The sequence below is a fragment of the Trichoderma virens genome (assembly GCF_000170995.1).
Source record: "Trichoderma virens Gv29-8 chromosome Unknown TRIVIscaffold_91, whole genome shotgun sequence".
Lineage (NCBI taxonomy): Eukaryota > Fungi > Ascomycota > Sordariomycetes > Hypocreales > Hypocreaceae > Trichoderma > Trichoderma virens.
The window spans coordinates 816,446-831,866 of NW_014013658.1; the positions used below are offsets into that span (position 1 = coordinate 816,446).

Genomic DNA, 15,421 nt, shown 5'->3' on the forward strand with positions numbered 1-15,421 from the left:
ACCTAGCCTGCCCCCTGATGAGATCTCTGGCCTCTCTCTCGATGTTTGCGCTACACAATGTTCGGACTTAGCTGCTAAGCGAACCGGCCGGCCAGGAGGGCGGGCTGACTCGTGCTTGGTTCGTACAAAAATAGGCTGTCGTCGTGATTTGTAAGAATCTCTCTCTCTGTCTCTCTGCGTCTTGATGTTTCTCACACACCTCTGTTCGCCACCCGCATTTGTCTTTCGGGATGATTTGTTTCTTGTCTCTCTCTTAATGCTTATTGTTGTAGCAAATGGCATGACTGCGTGATTTTACCCCCTTGCACTGGCACCCCATTCTTATACGACAGCGTCAATCTCTCTCTTGTCATGTGCCTGCGTATTCGTGCTTGAGCATGCTCTCTTGGCGGATCAGTGCTTCTTCTTTCTTGGTCATGTCTGACAAATAGACTGGCCTATTGCTTATCTGTGCCGAGTCGAGCTTGTGACAATACAATCATTTTGTCAAAGCTGCAGTTTGCCCACGCTTATTTCACTGGAAACCGGCTCCCTCACTGGCTACTACTAACAAAGCTGGGGAAACGGCATTGAATGCAGCTTTTGATGACCTTGTATAGAAGAAAAGGTGGAGAGCTACCTACAGTGCTATCCATGGCATTATATATATCTTCCTTGGAAGTCGACAGAGTGCCCTCACCATTGTAGATCTGAAGGTAGACAGAAAGGTGAACTAGGGATAGTCCCCAAAGCGTAGAGTGCGCAATCATGAATCTATTCACTGTCCTTTCCCCCTTAAGTGTATCGATTGTCAGTCAAATAGAGAAAGAATCTTTTGTTCTTCGCCCGCAGATGAAATTCCCACTCCCTTCCCATCCCTAACATCAGCAGAGCGAACAAGGGGGAAAAAAAAGGAGAGTTAAAAAAAAAGGTGTAAGAATACGGCAGAAGAAACAATTCTGCTCTTTATCCACAATGTCAAAAATCATCTTCCACTTCTTTCATCCACAGGCCAGCAGAAACAGTATTTCTTCTCGTATGTGTGTGTTTCCTCTCTCTATCAACCCTCAGCAGTGTCCATGGCATCATCCCCCGCGGCAAGCTTCTCCTTGGACGCCTGAATCTTCTCCTGCCGCCACTTCTCAATCCTCTCCTTCAACTCCGTCTGGGGAACCGCGTCCTCAATAGTCATGGGCTGTCTTGTAAACGGATCCTTGGGATCACTCAGCAAATGCTGCACAATCGTCGACCGATCGACAATGTGCCTGCTCGGCAGAAGCACGGGATCCTTCATCAGCTCTCCCATGATGGGGTCCTCAAACTCGGCCGGAATGTCTCCCAGGTCGAGCTCGGCCTGGTCCTGCAGCTCCTTGGTCTCCGCAAACTTGGCCTTGAGCTTGTCCCACCGGGCAATGTCGGCGGGATCCTTCTGGTGCTTTGACGAGAGGATCCGCGAGACGCGGTCGAGCACCTCTCCCTTGTATGAGCGGCCGTCTGCAGCGACGGCTTCGATAAAAACCTTGGATGAACCGAGGTTCAAGTAAATCTCGACAAAGTCGGAGAGCAGCTGAATGGGCCGGAAGTGGTACTTTTCCCTGTTGGAAACGCTCAACTCGGCAGCAGCCTTCTTGCCGGCCAGCGTCTCGAGGTTGTAGTTCAACATGCTTGCCAGACGCGACACAATCTCGGGCATGGTGAAGGCTTCGCTCAACGTCTTTGTAAAGAGCTTCATCATTTCGAGCGTCTCGTTGGCTAGCTGCATGTAGGATGTCGCCTGGCTTCCCAAGTTCTGCAGCTCTTCCTCTTTCTTCTGCCGGTCCTCTGCAGGAAGGCTGCGGTCTTCGAGCTCTTTCTCAAGAGTACGCATCTTGGGAAACTTTGTGAATGCTTCATCGAGAACATATGTGGTATCGTTCAGAAGCATGTTGACAAACTGGACAAAGAAGCCTCGGTTCACCCTTGAAGCTTTGTTAGATACGTGCCGGACACTACCAAAACATCATTCCCCAGGCTTTTACTTACTTGCTCTCCTTGACAAGCTGCTGTCTGTAGACGTCATTGACCCATACGCATTTGATGACCTGGAAGATTTCGTATCGGATATTGAATTTGTCGTAGAATTGTGAATTGGCTCCCGTGGACTCGCATTCAATGTAAAATTTCATCAAAGCGTGCAGGAGGTAGTCATTGGCAAACTTGATGGAGATGAGCTGGTCACCTAAAACGCCTTTCTTGAGATGCATAAGCGGCCAGGTTCCGGAAAAGAGTAGAGTCACCAGCGATGATTTAAGGTAAGGGTTTTTGATCTGTTCGGAAGACCGAAGGAATGTGATGCACAAGGCAATCATTTCTTCGCCCACTGCACTGGGGAGAATGGTAGGCAGCCATCTGTGTAGAAAAGTCGTTTTGATTAGCTTTATAGCAGCGCTCAATGGGAATAAGCCATTCTTACCGGAACACAAATTTGAAGTTATCGACGATATTCTGAAGGGTATACTCGGGGAGGTATGCAAAGGCACCAGAGTTTCCTATCTCGATGGGTAACCTAAAGCAACATTAGCACTTCTTGAAGAAATTTCCAAGGCACATCATTGAGTGCTCAGGTCTTACTTGATAGTCTCAGTCTCCGTTCCAGGCTTGTAGTCGGATCCTGTTGCAATTCGTAGCAGCCATACAGTGACGTATCGCATGAACCGCAAAGATGTGCTCTGCATCCTCTCATCAAGAAGAACGCCCTCAATAGCATACTTGAGAGCTATCGTCTTCTCCAACACATTGGTATGGCGTTTTAGTGTCTCCTCGAACAGCCTCAGCTGATGCGGAGCATTCGCCAGCTTAGGCCGCTCCGCCTCCATAGCCTTGAGGTGCTTCTCCAAGTATTTGATTTCACGGTCTAGATTTTTAAGCTGAGAGTTAAGTGCTTCGCTCCCGTAGTGATGAGCGGCAAGCGTCAGGAAGAATGCCTCGGAGATGAAGTTTGATTCCCCGTCTTCCTTTTCCGCATAATACTTATCGGCGGCAGCTTGATCGGCGTTGAGCTTGGTCTCATCGCTGATGTCAACACGCGGCTGCCTTCTGAAATATCGTACATCAATCTTGTCGATTTTGCTGAAATCGTTTTCCATGAAGGGCTCACAGAATCGATCCAGAATGGTCGTCACGTTCATCATAAACCCATCCGAGGCCACCTCTCTGGGGTCAACTTGGATGGCTCTCCGCTTGTGGTTTGTGTTTAAAATGTATGCAAACCAGTCTAGTGTACGGTTTCTTGTATCGGGCCCCGCCCGAATGAAAGCATTGGTAATAACAAATAAGTCATCTTGGTGCGTCCTCAGCACCATTCTCAGAGCGTCCTGCGCATTAGTGATGCGCCCTTTGTCTAGAGTGCGAGATCCAGGGAAGTAGCTTTTGATCACTTCTGGTTGTAAGGGAGATAGGCGGAAGAAGGGGCCGAGTATAGTGTTTCTCTCAATACTATGGGGTGATAGGGGGAGTTTAAAGCAAGCATGCTTTGCAAGATTAGATACCAGGACAGGGAAACGTGTGTATGTTAGCAGTGCCTGAAAATATCAAATGTCAGCTTGCCTTATGGCTGGTTATGGAGACTAAGGTGCCGGTTCCTATGTTTGAGGAAGAAAATGGAAAACTGACTTGGATATGGGGCTTGTACTCGTCGCCCATGGACATCCCAGAGAGCTGGGTGCTGATTTTCACCATGGCATCATTGAAGATGGCAGGAAATGTTTCGTCGTCGTCAAATCGCTTAATTGCTTCCTTGATGAAATCAAAGCATATTCCGCCTTCGTCTATGGGGCCCCTGAGGAGATAGGGAGCGATGGTGTCATGCTCTGGGTTTGGTTCGCGGCTGAGAATAAAAGCATCAGATATGAAAACTAATAGGGGCATCCCCCCAAATCACATGCAACTGACCCATATAGCACCGGCATGGTGACGGCGAAGAGGCAGTTGCTCATACAAAGGCGCTTCGATTCCTCGTGTAGCTCAAACTTGAAACCACTTGTCTGCTTGTTTCCGGCAGCTGCTTTCACAGCCCTCTTCCAGGACGGGAGGAGATACTGCATCAACGGCTTTTCAGAAGCCCAGCCGCTGCATGCTTCTATAATGGCCTGGTCCAGGTTATTGACCGACAGCTTCAGGGGCTCCCCAGAATCATTCAGCTCTTGATTCAGATTCGGGAGAAACGTCAGACGGTGGTTGCCCTGGTTGCTTGTCATCCGGTGCGGGTCGACAGTGACGCGGAAGATCTGGCTGAGCACTCTATCGGCATAGTCTTGATCGGATTCGACCTGGACGGGTGTAGCTTTACGCGGGGGCGGCGCTGAAAGGACGTCGTCAACTTGAGAGGCGGACCTCTTGCGAGCAACACGAAAAGTAGTACCTGTAGGGCTCACGGACTCGGCCGGCCTGCTCGACCTCACGCCCAGCTGCGCAAAGGGGTTTGAAGCCGGCTGGGCCGCCGGTGTGATGGTGATTTTGGTCTTGTTCGTCTCGTCGGCCTCGGGAGCTGGTGATGTCGAGCTGCCAGCCTCGGCAGGCTTGCTCTCTGCGGGCTTGGGGGCAACTGGGTTGCCCAGCTTGGCCAGACGCCGTGCCCGAATCTGCATTGCCGTTAGCCCTCGTGCACAGCATCATGGCGGCCAGCGAAGCACGAGACGCCTTACCTGCTCCATCTTTTCCTTATCAGGAGCGTCAGGCCCCGCGGGCGAGCTCTGGTCGTTGGGATCCATGGCGGAGACGGCCGTGCACAAAAGAGAGAAAAGTGACCGAGATCCAACTCCGGCGACAGGTAGATGATGACGAAAGACAAAGGAAACGGAACGCAAGTGTGCGGTGACGGCTGCTGAGACGTAGAAGCAGGTGGAATGGCGAGGCTGACAAAGATGCAGTCCAGGCCAGACCCCACGGCCGTGGTGGAGAAGTGATGTCGTTCAGTCTGCGTCTGCGATTGCGTCCTCGAGCGCTGTGCGGGGCCGCTGCCACTTGCTTGCTAGCGACGGCTTCAGTGGCCAGGCCCCTGTAAGTGACGCTAGCGGGTGTTGGAATTGAGCCTTGTCAGCAGGCTGTACTGTAGGTACTGTAGGTACTGTAGGTAGGCAGACCCTGAGGGCGATTTCAAGAAGATGTCGAGTTGAAGAACCGGGGCAGAACCTTGTGTGCCCAAAGCTTTCTCTCTGGCCCGTGTTGGTCAAGTCCTGGTTGATTCCTTTGGCTTCCAGAAATAGGGCGATTAACCATGGTAGCAGCGCATCATGCTTTGGTAAGCGGCTGCTGTGGTCTTATTCGTTGGTGCAGCAAGTATCAATGGTAGTGCAAGGCATTCTCCGGCCGCTTCTGCCTAATAGCTGCTGGACACTTGGATACGAGACATGTAAGTAGAAGCAATCACGGGAGATCAAGCTGAGACAAGGCAGCAGGAAGAAGAAGAGAAACCCCAAATGTTCCTTGTATTTAGATAATCGGAGTCTATGACTACAAAATATCGGCGGCTTTGCAGCCCTCCTCTCCCTCTGCCCTTACTAGTGCAGCTCTAGGCCTGTTGTAAAACTCCGCCAGTTCAAACAAGCATACTCCGTACATCAAAGTAAATTTAATTGGTGCTGCCTTGAGGCCAAATAACTTTCAAAAGTCCGCGAGCGGGGATTGCCAATCGCCGGAGACTTGCGAGATCGGCCTTTGCAGAGTCGGGATTAAAGAATAAGTTCAGTCTTGTTGCTGCTGCCGAGCTGCGGATTTCTGCTTCGTCCTGGCCACACCCGATTCACTCTCGCTCCATCTGCATGGCTGGCGGCGGAGTTGCCATCAGCCATAATAGCCCAGGGCATTAGGGTGCTGAGGATGAATGACCCTCCCTTTATTTTTCCACCGTGGGAAAAACACAAGACGCAGTTTGGACATTATCATGTATAAATGCTAGAAACAGAAGCAAGAGGCGGCTCCCACAGCGCTTGGAGCCAAGAGATGAAAAAGCAAAACCCAGCAAGTTTCTCCTAGTTTTAGACGCCGTGTTCGATGTATTACTCGGCGGTAACCCGTCTTCATAAACGCAGCATCGCTCCAAAAGGTTCCATTACTTGACAAATAAGAAAATCGCTATCTATAATCGGGGAAGGTCGACCTCTGCGGCGGATGATCGTCGTCTTTGGCGCATCATGGGAGGCATTGGCTCCGGCGCCGTATCAGAGCCCATCGACGTGGGCCTCGTTGTTCCACTCGAGGTTGGTCGGGCGTGGCCTTCATCACGGACGCGGCTTAGGAGGTAGTTGACTTGCATTCGAAGCATGTTGTTGCTATTTCGTAGTTCAGCAACCTCTTCCCGAACAGGCATGATTTGGTTGACCATCCACATGCTCTGCCGTGCCTCGAGATGGCTCATGTTGTGATGGACTTCTTCGAATCCGGCATCCAGGTCTTGCATCGCCCTGGGATCTCTGAAGCCCGGTTCGCCCGGGCGATTGGTCGGCCCTGCAACCAGATCGAGCCGTCGGCTTATCTCGTCCTGCCTGGCCCGCATGTGACGGAGCTGGCTTCCCAAGCTGCCGTACGTTTCTATGAGCTCACGTTGGCTGCGTATAATGGCGCCAGATGGTGAGTCCGGGTGGAAAGGGCAAGAAAGGGCATGAAGCTCCTGGTGTGCCCGCACAACCCTCACTGGGCAGCCGGCACTTTGAAAACGGCACCCCACCTCAATGGCATCGCAGTCCAGGTTTCGATGGCCGTCCTCCTGCTCGCGGAGAATCAGCATCCAGCAACCTGAACACCGCGTCTTGCTCTTGGGGCACTGCAGTAGATGAATATCACGATCGGCGTCCTCTATAATGGCATCGCAGAACATGCAGCTACTCTCTTGATGCTGACACTTGTCATCTGTCGCCTTGTAGCGGATTGTCTTGGAGCATTCGGCATCTGGACAAGGATACTCTCGGAAACTGCACTCCATGGTTGCATGCCGCTCCACCACCTCCCTCCTCATCTCCTCCTCACACCCTCTACCGTGATGAGGGCATTTAACGATTAGGTTATTGAGCTGCGTTCGAATCAGCCGTATAGAGCTGGAGCAATCTGTCCACAGCAGAGTTTCTCTGTCGATTGGGCAGGCACCTCCCGCGGGGCTCGATGCCATGCTTCTGCGTAAGCACCGATAGCAAAAGGTATGGTCGCACGGAGTCGTCACAGGGTCGACGAGGGGGTCATGGCAGATTGGACATAGAAGATTCGGGTCAGGGTCGCTGACGTAGGTGAGCGCATACATGTCGAGGATGGCATTGCTGCCGTAGCGCCGGGGGATATCTAGAGACGAGAGATGCGGCTTAATCTGTGGCCCTGGATTGGGCGTTCTGGTGGCGTAGTACTGCGAGTGCATGCCGGCGTATTGGGATTGCATGCCGGCATCAAGCATGGGCGTCTGGCTTGGGGGATCGGAGGTGACTGAATAGACGTCGGGCGAGTATCGGCCGTTGTTCAGCATTCCCTCGAGCGGCATGTGTCGGCGGGAAATGCGTCGCGCAGGCGTGCGGTGGTCTCGAAGATCCTCGTCGCTCGAGTCGGACATGGTCACCGGCGGTGGCCAGCCAAGTTCCGACGACATGTTGTCGAGGTGTGTCTGAGTGCTGGGCAGTGATGGGGGTCCAAATGGAATGTAGTCGTCTTCATCTCGTCGTCGCCGCTGCTGAGACGCCGAGGACATGCTGGCAGCCAGGCAAGTCAAGCGAGGCTAGGCTGGAGCTGGGCTGGGGCTGGAGATGGAGCTGAATCTCGCGCGGATGTTGGTGGTGCCTGTGCTTGGATCCGCACAGACGGAACAGACAGAAAGTGGAAGTGGCGTGGATGAGGGTGTCAGGGAACGGGACTGTGCATGAGGCGCCCAGATAGAAGCCCCTCAGGCATGAGAATCGATCAAGGCTCCCCTGTAACGAGCATCTGTCGACGCGATGCTCATCCAGCTTAGCAGGTGGTTTGATCGAGGCAGATCAGCCGAGGGCGATGTCCGGCCACGATAAGATTTAAGAGGGTCGGGTGCCTACTAGTTGTGCCTAGCGTTCCAAGGCTGGAGTGGGATTCTGTGTCTGTCTCTCAGCAGTTGATTGTTTTGTATGGATGCGGTGGCGAACCCGGCGGGGTAAATAATTTACCGCAAGGGGACACAAACACCGGCACAGCCCGTTTCTGGCGTTGCACAGATGAATCGGATTACGAGGTACGGGACAGTATTAGTAGTAGGTAGGAAGTGGTATTAGTCTGGTAGGTACATATCTAGTAGTTGTTGGAAATGATGAGGAGACGCATGGAGAAATTGCTTGTACATGCACGACATACCAATTGACGCTGGGAAAGAATCATGTACATATGTAGTTTCAACAGCGTCAATCCACCACCACTCACCCAACAACGAGCATCTACCGGAATCTCGGTGTATGGGTACCCTTGATTGGCAAACACATCCATGACAATTGGAGTCTCCTTACAAAGTGCTGCTACTTGTAGTTGCGACACAAACGGGAATCATGAGCGCATTATGCGGTTGACTGCCGGTGGCTTGGATAACTCAATGCGGGTATTGATGTAAGTAAAAGTAGTAGATGCAGATCGAGACACTAACTATCAATATCTAATCCAAGCAAGTATCTATATCCCCACGTCTCCAGGATGCTCTAAGTAAGTCCATTGAACAAGGGACCGCTTGCGAGTGTGCTATGCAGTCACTGGTGCATGCGCGTTTAATTTCTTCTGAGGACTACCTAGACTATGTCAATGCCTGTATAGATACGACTGCTCTCACACCGCAATCTTATAGCAGCCGGGGTGGCTACCGAGATGTAATCGTTAAGTAGAGTAGATTGTGACGCATTGGAGCTGAAAGACAGGTATCAGATTCTACCGGCCCCAGTGTCGCGTGATTATGCCCTTTCGCAATATTGATCCAAGTATGGATGTAGTAGATGTAGTAGATATAGTAGATATAGTAGATATAGTAGATATAGTAGATATAGTAGATATAGTAGATATAGTAGATATAGTAGATATAGTAGATATAGTAGATACTCTTTGATGACTCCGCGCTCGTCAAGACTCAGAACTCAGGTTGTCAGGTACCGTAGGTATGTTATCATAGATACTTGCTACTTGTTAGGTATGCTGTCATACCTAGGTACCTACCTACCTACTTGAGGTAGAATCTCACCCGCAGCTTTCCATTACAACGAAGGACAATTATCGTGGCATCATTTTAAAACCACTTACTGCACGGTTCAGATCAGGCAAATATAGGCGTGCTGCAATGAAAAAAGAGAAGATATGTATCTGGTGAAGAGTTCAGGGGGTGGACAAGTTATATGCAACAGCAATTAGAGACTCTGGGGGGTTTAAATATCTGTTTGATGTTGGTGGTAAAATAATGCAGGCAGATCTTTGCGGCAGTGAATCAATGCATTCTGATAGCGCAAGTGAATGGAGATTTGATGAGGTTTCACTTTGGCCTCAGTCCAGTAGTCACTGTGTTCCCAACATGCTATTGTTTAAATCCAGGACAATAGATTCAATAGATTTGAGCTTATTATAATGTTCAATCTATTTGAATATGATCTTAGCTGCATACACGCTACCCCTTATCTTCACATTCGTGTTTCAATCTGGGTTTTTTGTCTGAATATCAAACGTTGTAGTGATCTCTGAGAAATACAGAAGAACAATTCTACGTACACATGGCACATCTTTCTATCTGAAACTATCGGGACTTTCTCCTTCTAACATGGAGAAGCGTCAAAATCTCTATCTAAGCTTCTTCATGGCAGAAAAAAACTTAAAAGAATTGAGGCAGTAGCCACCCCCATGCTCAGTGCATCCTCGGAACCATCGAGTCGGGTCGACGCGAAAACAGGTGTGATTGCTCTGAAAACGAGCTTCAAATAGCCCCTAATCAAGTAAGGGCGGTTGTCAAGCTAGTAGAATCGCTCCAAGATGTGTTTGTAGAGGATCAATCTAATCCACCTAATACAATATGCATTTCTCTTTTCGGCTATTACTGTCTCAAGTGTATCTAAACATAAGTGAAATGGTTCGTCATCATGTTGCTTCAATGTGAACCCCTTAGAGTATTTATTGATCGTGCGTATCCTTGCAGGTCTAATCTGTCGCCTGACATCCGAGGGCCAAAAACTTAATGGAGAATTCTACCGCCTTCAGTCACTTGTCATTTTTCCTTTGTTTTTGTTGGGCTGATCTAGGGTTGTTGGAACTATCAGGGCGAAAAGGCGATCGCGAAAGGTAAGAGCAGGCTCAAGTGGGATCGTGAAAACCTGAATGGTGACGGGTGGTGAAATCGCTGGAGCGAGGGTAGGATATTGGAACATATCTAATAATGAAGACGGGAGGTCGGCTTTAAAGAGATGCATGCATTCTGCAGATTCGAATGAAGTCAAAACGTACGACTAAATCATTTTCTTAGCTCATGACATGTCAATTCTCCTCATCATAGACGTACCGAGTATAGCGTCAATTTAGGCAGTATTTCGGGCCTTTGGTCTAGTACATGCTCTCGCAGATTTTGAGCTAGAGCAATCATAAGTGCCGCGATATATGGATCCTTCAATGGGTTTGCCGGTTTGATCTTTTTCAATTGATGAAGAATTGAGGTTAGCACAGGAAGGTTAGTAGAGTTGCGTCTTGAAAGATGGGATGACTCTTCCCGCATAGCTTCGAGGAATTCACGATCGATATATGTCGCAATTGGATAGCTGTTTAATCGGTCTCTCACGTATCGAGGATACATATAGTCGCAGGCAATGATGGCGGCAGGAATCTGCTTTATAAGAAACTGAAGATCGCCCCTATTATGTATCAAGCAATTAGCTACTGGTACCTAGGTAAGTGATATACCACCTCATATGCATGAGTAGGTAGTTCTCGGGAGCGGTTATGAAGGGGAAGTACAAACCAAGGGACGATGTCCAATGGAGTTCCTCTCCCTGAAATCAATTCCTGAACGCATTCTACGCGTCTATAAAACTCATGGTAATTGTCATAATAATCCTTTATATGAGTTAAACCAGCGCGTTCGCCAGCATGTTCTAGGAAACTTGGAAGCGGCTCAAGGGATGGTTCACTGAAGGAGATGCGTAGAAGCTCGAGTTGACGGTTTGTCCATCGAAGTGGTTCGACAAGGATTCTCTCTCTGCAATAGTGGCGAGCAATCCCATAAAGGGACAAGGCATCTGGAGGAGATGAAGGCCATGGGGGTGGCGATGGCGGTGATGCATCAGTGTTCTCGATGCCTTGCCGTGTGTTGGATGTATCCATGCTATGCAATGTTCAGAATAGTTGCTGGTTCGGTTGAGCTGCGCGTAGTGGTAATGAAGACCAGACGTTTCCATAGCACTACCGAGAGTGGCGGAGGCACCTACAAGCACCTGGGAGGTACGGCGCAAACTCACCCGAAAGTAACACCCAGTTATCATGTAGGGGACCGTGCAAATTACTATTACTAGCAGCTCGGTTTGATGATGGCATGCAATTCACGCCAGGCTTCGCTCTCGAGTGAATTTTGTGATAAAAACGGCATAATAATGAAACACACTTTACCAAATTATGCACCTGTCATGCACTTATTCTGTTTTGCATGTCGGCCTGTTTCTTCAGATGCAGCTGGCGTCAAGCGAGGCTAAACGCAGGGCCCTCGTTCAACCCCTTCCCGTCCATTTGTTGTGTCTTTGTTTGGGCGTCCCAACCGTCCAGCCAGCACCCTGACGAAGATGAGAATGCAGCTGAACTACTATCAGGTAAGCGGGTATGTGGAATATTTGAACTTGGGAGACAGAGGTGCTAAAAATGAATCACGCTCGCATTCTGCTTCGCATACCTACCTAAGTTGCCAGCCGTCATTGTTCCAGTCTACCCATGCAAGTTCAAATACATGTGTTATTTGATGGAAAATACGGGTGCTCATGAGATTCTTCCTATATGCATGTCATCTCTCACGCACGCATGCAGCTCTTCTACTAGTGGTAGATTAGGGAACAACGTGGAATTGAACATCCAAATGATGTCTCCGTAGTCTCCTCAGAGAGGAGTCTAGGAGTATGCACATATATAACTGTGTTTATAGGTGGCATACTCCATCTTTATTTCCACTTAACATTCACTGCACACCTATATCAGCCTCATTTAATTCTTACCATATCCTCTATCTACATGTACAACATTTACAGAATATCGCTATTAACAACATAAGCTCATTGCCATCCAAGGCCACATCTTTGAGCCCCCGATCGAGCCGCAAGTCAATCTCGACAAATAGCTCCAAGGCATCAGATCGTGGGAACCCTAACCGCTCCAAGCTCTATCACGTCGGGAAAACAGGTTGGAGCAATCTTACCCACCATCGTACGATCGCTCTGCAGCTCCTCGCCTCGGAGCGAACGAGTAGAGCTACAATCAGACCAACAGCCCCGGCCTATACCCATGGAAACCCGACTTTCACAGCAATTAATATGGGCAGTTGATTCACCAGCATCCGCCCTGTAGAGAGTGGCCCATAGTATGGACGGCATCGGCATGATGTGGCTTAACGTTCCCCATTGTAAGCATTACAACCCGTCCTAAGCGGGCGGCTGCTCTATTAGCAATGCTAGCCATCGGCTACTAACTAGGCCACCGAGTCCAGGTGCTTGTTTAGTTGTGCCTCTTATCTTCATAATGGCCAAACTTTGTTGAAGCCAAGCATTTCCTTCTTTATCCGCTGCGGCTGCTTCGGCACTGTGTCGGGAGGTGATGGTGCGAGACTCATGGAGGGGCCCATCAGAGTGAGAATTGTCATTTCATATATAGAAGCTGAAAGAGCTCCTGTGCTTTTTCCCTTTCTTTCACCTTTTGTTTTCCTCAAGGTTCAGTTACCGCTAGTTTTACATCAGTTTAAAGATTTCAACTCCTGAAACCTCTTCAACATGGCGCTTGGAGCCAACCTTCACAACACTGCTATACGAGGGGTCTCTCTCTTCTGCTATATTATGGTATGGATTTCTGCCATTATTGTCACTGGTCTGGTGGGCAACTTCTTGGAGCGATTCTCGAGCCGAGGCGTTGATATCGTGTACATGGAAGTCATCGTTAGTCCCCCCCTTATTGTCCCGGCTAGTGATTCTTCTAACATGTGTGCGTCAGGCTGTCATAACAATGGTTTTCTACCTCGTTGGAATGATTCTGCCATGCTTACCCAAGTATGGAGGTGTCATGGCGCCTCTTCATCTCGTCTTCAGCTATCTTTGGATCACGGCATTCATCTTTGCCGCTCAGGATTGGAGCCACAATCGATGCCATGTCTCGATCCCCCGAAGCGGGCTCTGTGGCCGGAAGCACGCAATTGAAGCATTCAACTTCCTTGCCTTGTAAGTGAACAGAACCCGTATCTTTCCGAATTCTTTCTTCTAACACAGCCAGCTTCTTCACTTTGTGCCTCATCTTTCTTGAGTCATGGCTCTTCTGGGAACACCGACGAAGATTGCGCGACGAACCGCCTACTCATCATATTACCAAAGAGCGACCGGCCTCTGGAGTTTCCGGTGTTTCTGGAGATACCACCGCTATGCCGCCGCCGGTTGCCCAACCAGTCCACAACGGCACCTCTGCTGTCTAATCTACGACAGACTTGAATGGAATTGAGGCCTCTCTAGTTTTGATACCCAAGTGTGTGAGAGGCACAAGTGTTTGTTTCCCTGTTTTTCCGTCTGGAGATACCACGAAGACAGAGATTGGCTCTTCAAGTTTCCAAGAAACAAGCAAAAACCAACGCTTCGTCGAGAGCACCTGGACCGTAATTTCTCGTCAAGCTACTTCACCTTGTTTTGAGTGATCGGCACAATGATACCTAGTAGTGTCTAACAATTAATAATCCGTAGTGAGTGAATTGAGAATAAAATAAAATAAAACCATCAAAAACTTGGCATGGGTGCATAAAAGTGGCGGAAATGTGCTCATGTCATGTCAGAACTCTGACAGTTTGACATGTGCAACCTGTAGCTTGTCCGGAAGCTCAGCTCCAGCAAATCTCCCACCTCCCACACAGTAAGAAGAGGGACTGTACGCCGTTCGAGGGCATTAAGGTTGCGGGCCAAGCCCAGTGAGGCTACTCTGCGACTTTCCAAGACGCTTCTCGTTGCGCCCCCCGAAACTGCCGAGCTTGCTGTGAGCTGACAGCAATGACGCACAGTCCGGTTCAAGCGCCATTGACGTGATGTTTACCATCACCTCACCTGAGTTGTCCAGAGTTTGGACTGCCCACTGTTGCGGGCGGGTTCAGCGAGAAAAGTTTCCTCGCCTATTGACTCCGATCCTTGGCGGTCGGCCAACAGAATTCACCTATGAGATGAGCGCGGTGAGATTGCAGGAAAGGTTGTCTAGATGGAGAGAATGGCCTGCAGCATCCTGCGTCTCAGTCTGCCTCAGTCTGCCTCAGTCTGGGTCCAAGTTCCGAATCCAAGTTCTGAGCCTGTTACCCCATAGCGCTGGGCTGCAAATCCATCTCTAGTCACCGGGCTTGCCGTGTCCCAGACCGGTCGGGGAATATCCAACAAAGCCGTCACCTGATTTATTCGATCCATTTCCGGAGAAGCTATCACGAGGTTGAAGAGCTTGAGCTTCGTGGCTCGCCGCTAAGGTTATTTAGGGCGCCATGCCACAAAGGGCAGTCGCCCATTAGTCACTCTTTTCCCTCAACACCATCAGTCGATCGCACGGCAAAGAAGCCACCGTTCTCGATAAAAGCATGGTGGCGTGTGTCCGCCAGCAGCTATTGGCCGTAGCCGGATCATGGAGCTGTGCGCGAAATGCAGCTCCATCTCTCTCAGCGCTCTGAGTCAGGACTTGCCTGCCAGCCTGGCGTCGCGTCTGGGAGCCAGGCAGGGCATGGTGTTGCTTGAAGATGGCTCTACTCTTGCCCAGTCGGCAACAGATTGCCGATTGTGTGCCCTCATCCACAAGGCCCTCCTCGACAGCCTCCAGAGCTCCGTCATCAACAGCAATCAGCTAGCGATATTTTCATTGGCTCCGGATGCCGTCGTTCTCGAGCCAAAATCAGACTCTCAGGGTTCGACATTTCCTGACCCTCCAACTGGGGGGTCGCATCTGACGGGGTTCAATGTCACTACAACCGTAGCACCCACTAACCATCTATTACAAGCCAAGATCAGGCTCTACACACAAGGGCAACGTATGTGGGTGGGCTTACAGCCAGATGCTGAGCAAGATTGACTTACAACTATATGTAGACAAAGGCCCACAACGCCGTCATGATATTGTAGGCAGGCCACAGTTGCGAGGGCCAGCGTGTGATGAAGCATTTGTGTTGCTCCAGAGGTGGGTAGAGGCATGTAAAAGGGATCATGCATCCTGCTGGGAAACGCTATCAGGGAGTGTTATCGACGAATCGCAGCTT

At 49.9% G+C, this 15,421-nt stretch overlaps 2 protein-coding genes across 2 annotated transcripts; one reads left to right on the forward strand and one right to left on the reverse strand.

Moving 5' to 3' along the window:
- Window positions 1–1,039: 1,039 nt before the first annotated feature.
- Window positions 1,040–7,940, reverse strand: TRIVIDRAFT_214678 (uncharacterized protein; the record flags this gene model as incomplete). The annotated part of the gene is made up of 8 exons (XM_014094766.1): window positions 1,040–1,937; window positions 2,002–2,367; window positions 2,432–2,524; window positions 2,590–3,539; window positions 3,631–3,844; window positions 3,910–4,598; window positions 5,941–5,944; window positions 6,192–7,940. 8 exons carry the CDS (start codon window positions 7,682–7,684, stop codon window positions 1,040–1,042), a joined length of 4,707 nt encoding a protein of 1,568 aa, XP_013950241.1.
- A 4,995-nt stretch (window positions 7,941–12,935) lies between these two features.
- TRIVIDRAFT_227972 (uncharacterized protein) lies at window positions 12,936–13,624 on the forward strand (the record flags this gene model as incomplete). Its single annotated transcript, XM_014094767.1, has 3 exons — window positions 12,936–13,097; window positions 13,153–13,376; window positions 13,429–13,624. The coding sequence occupies 3 exons, from the start codon at window positions 12,936–12,938 to the stop codon at window positions 13,622–13,624; spliced, it is 582 nt and encodes a 193-aa protein (XP_013950242.1).
- Between the last annotated feature and the right edge of the window lie 1,797 nt (window positions 13,625–15,421).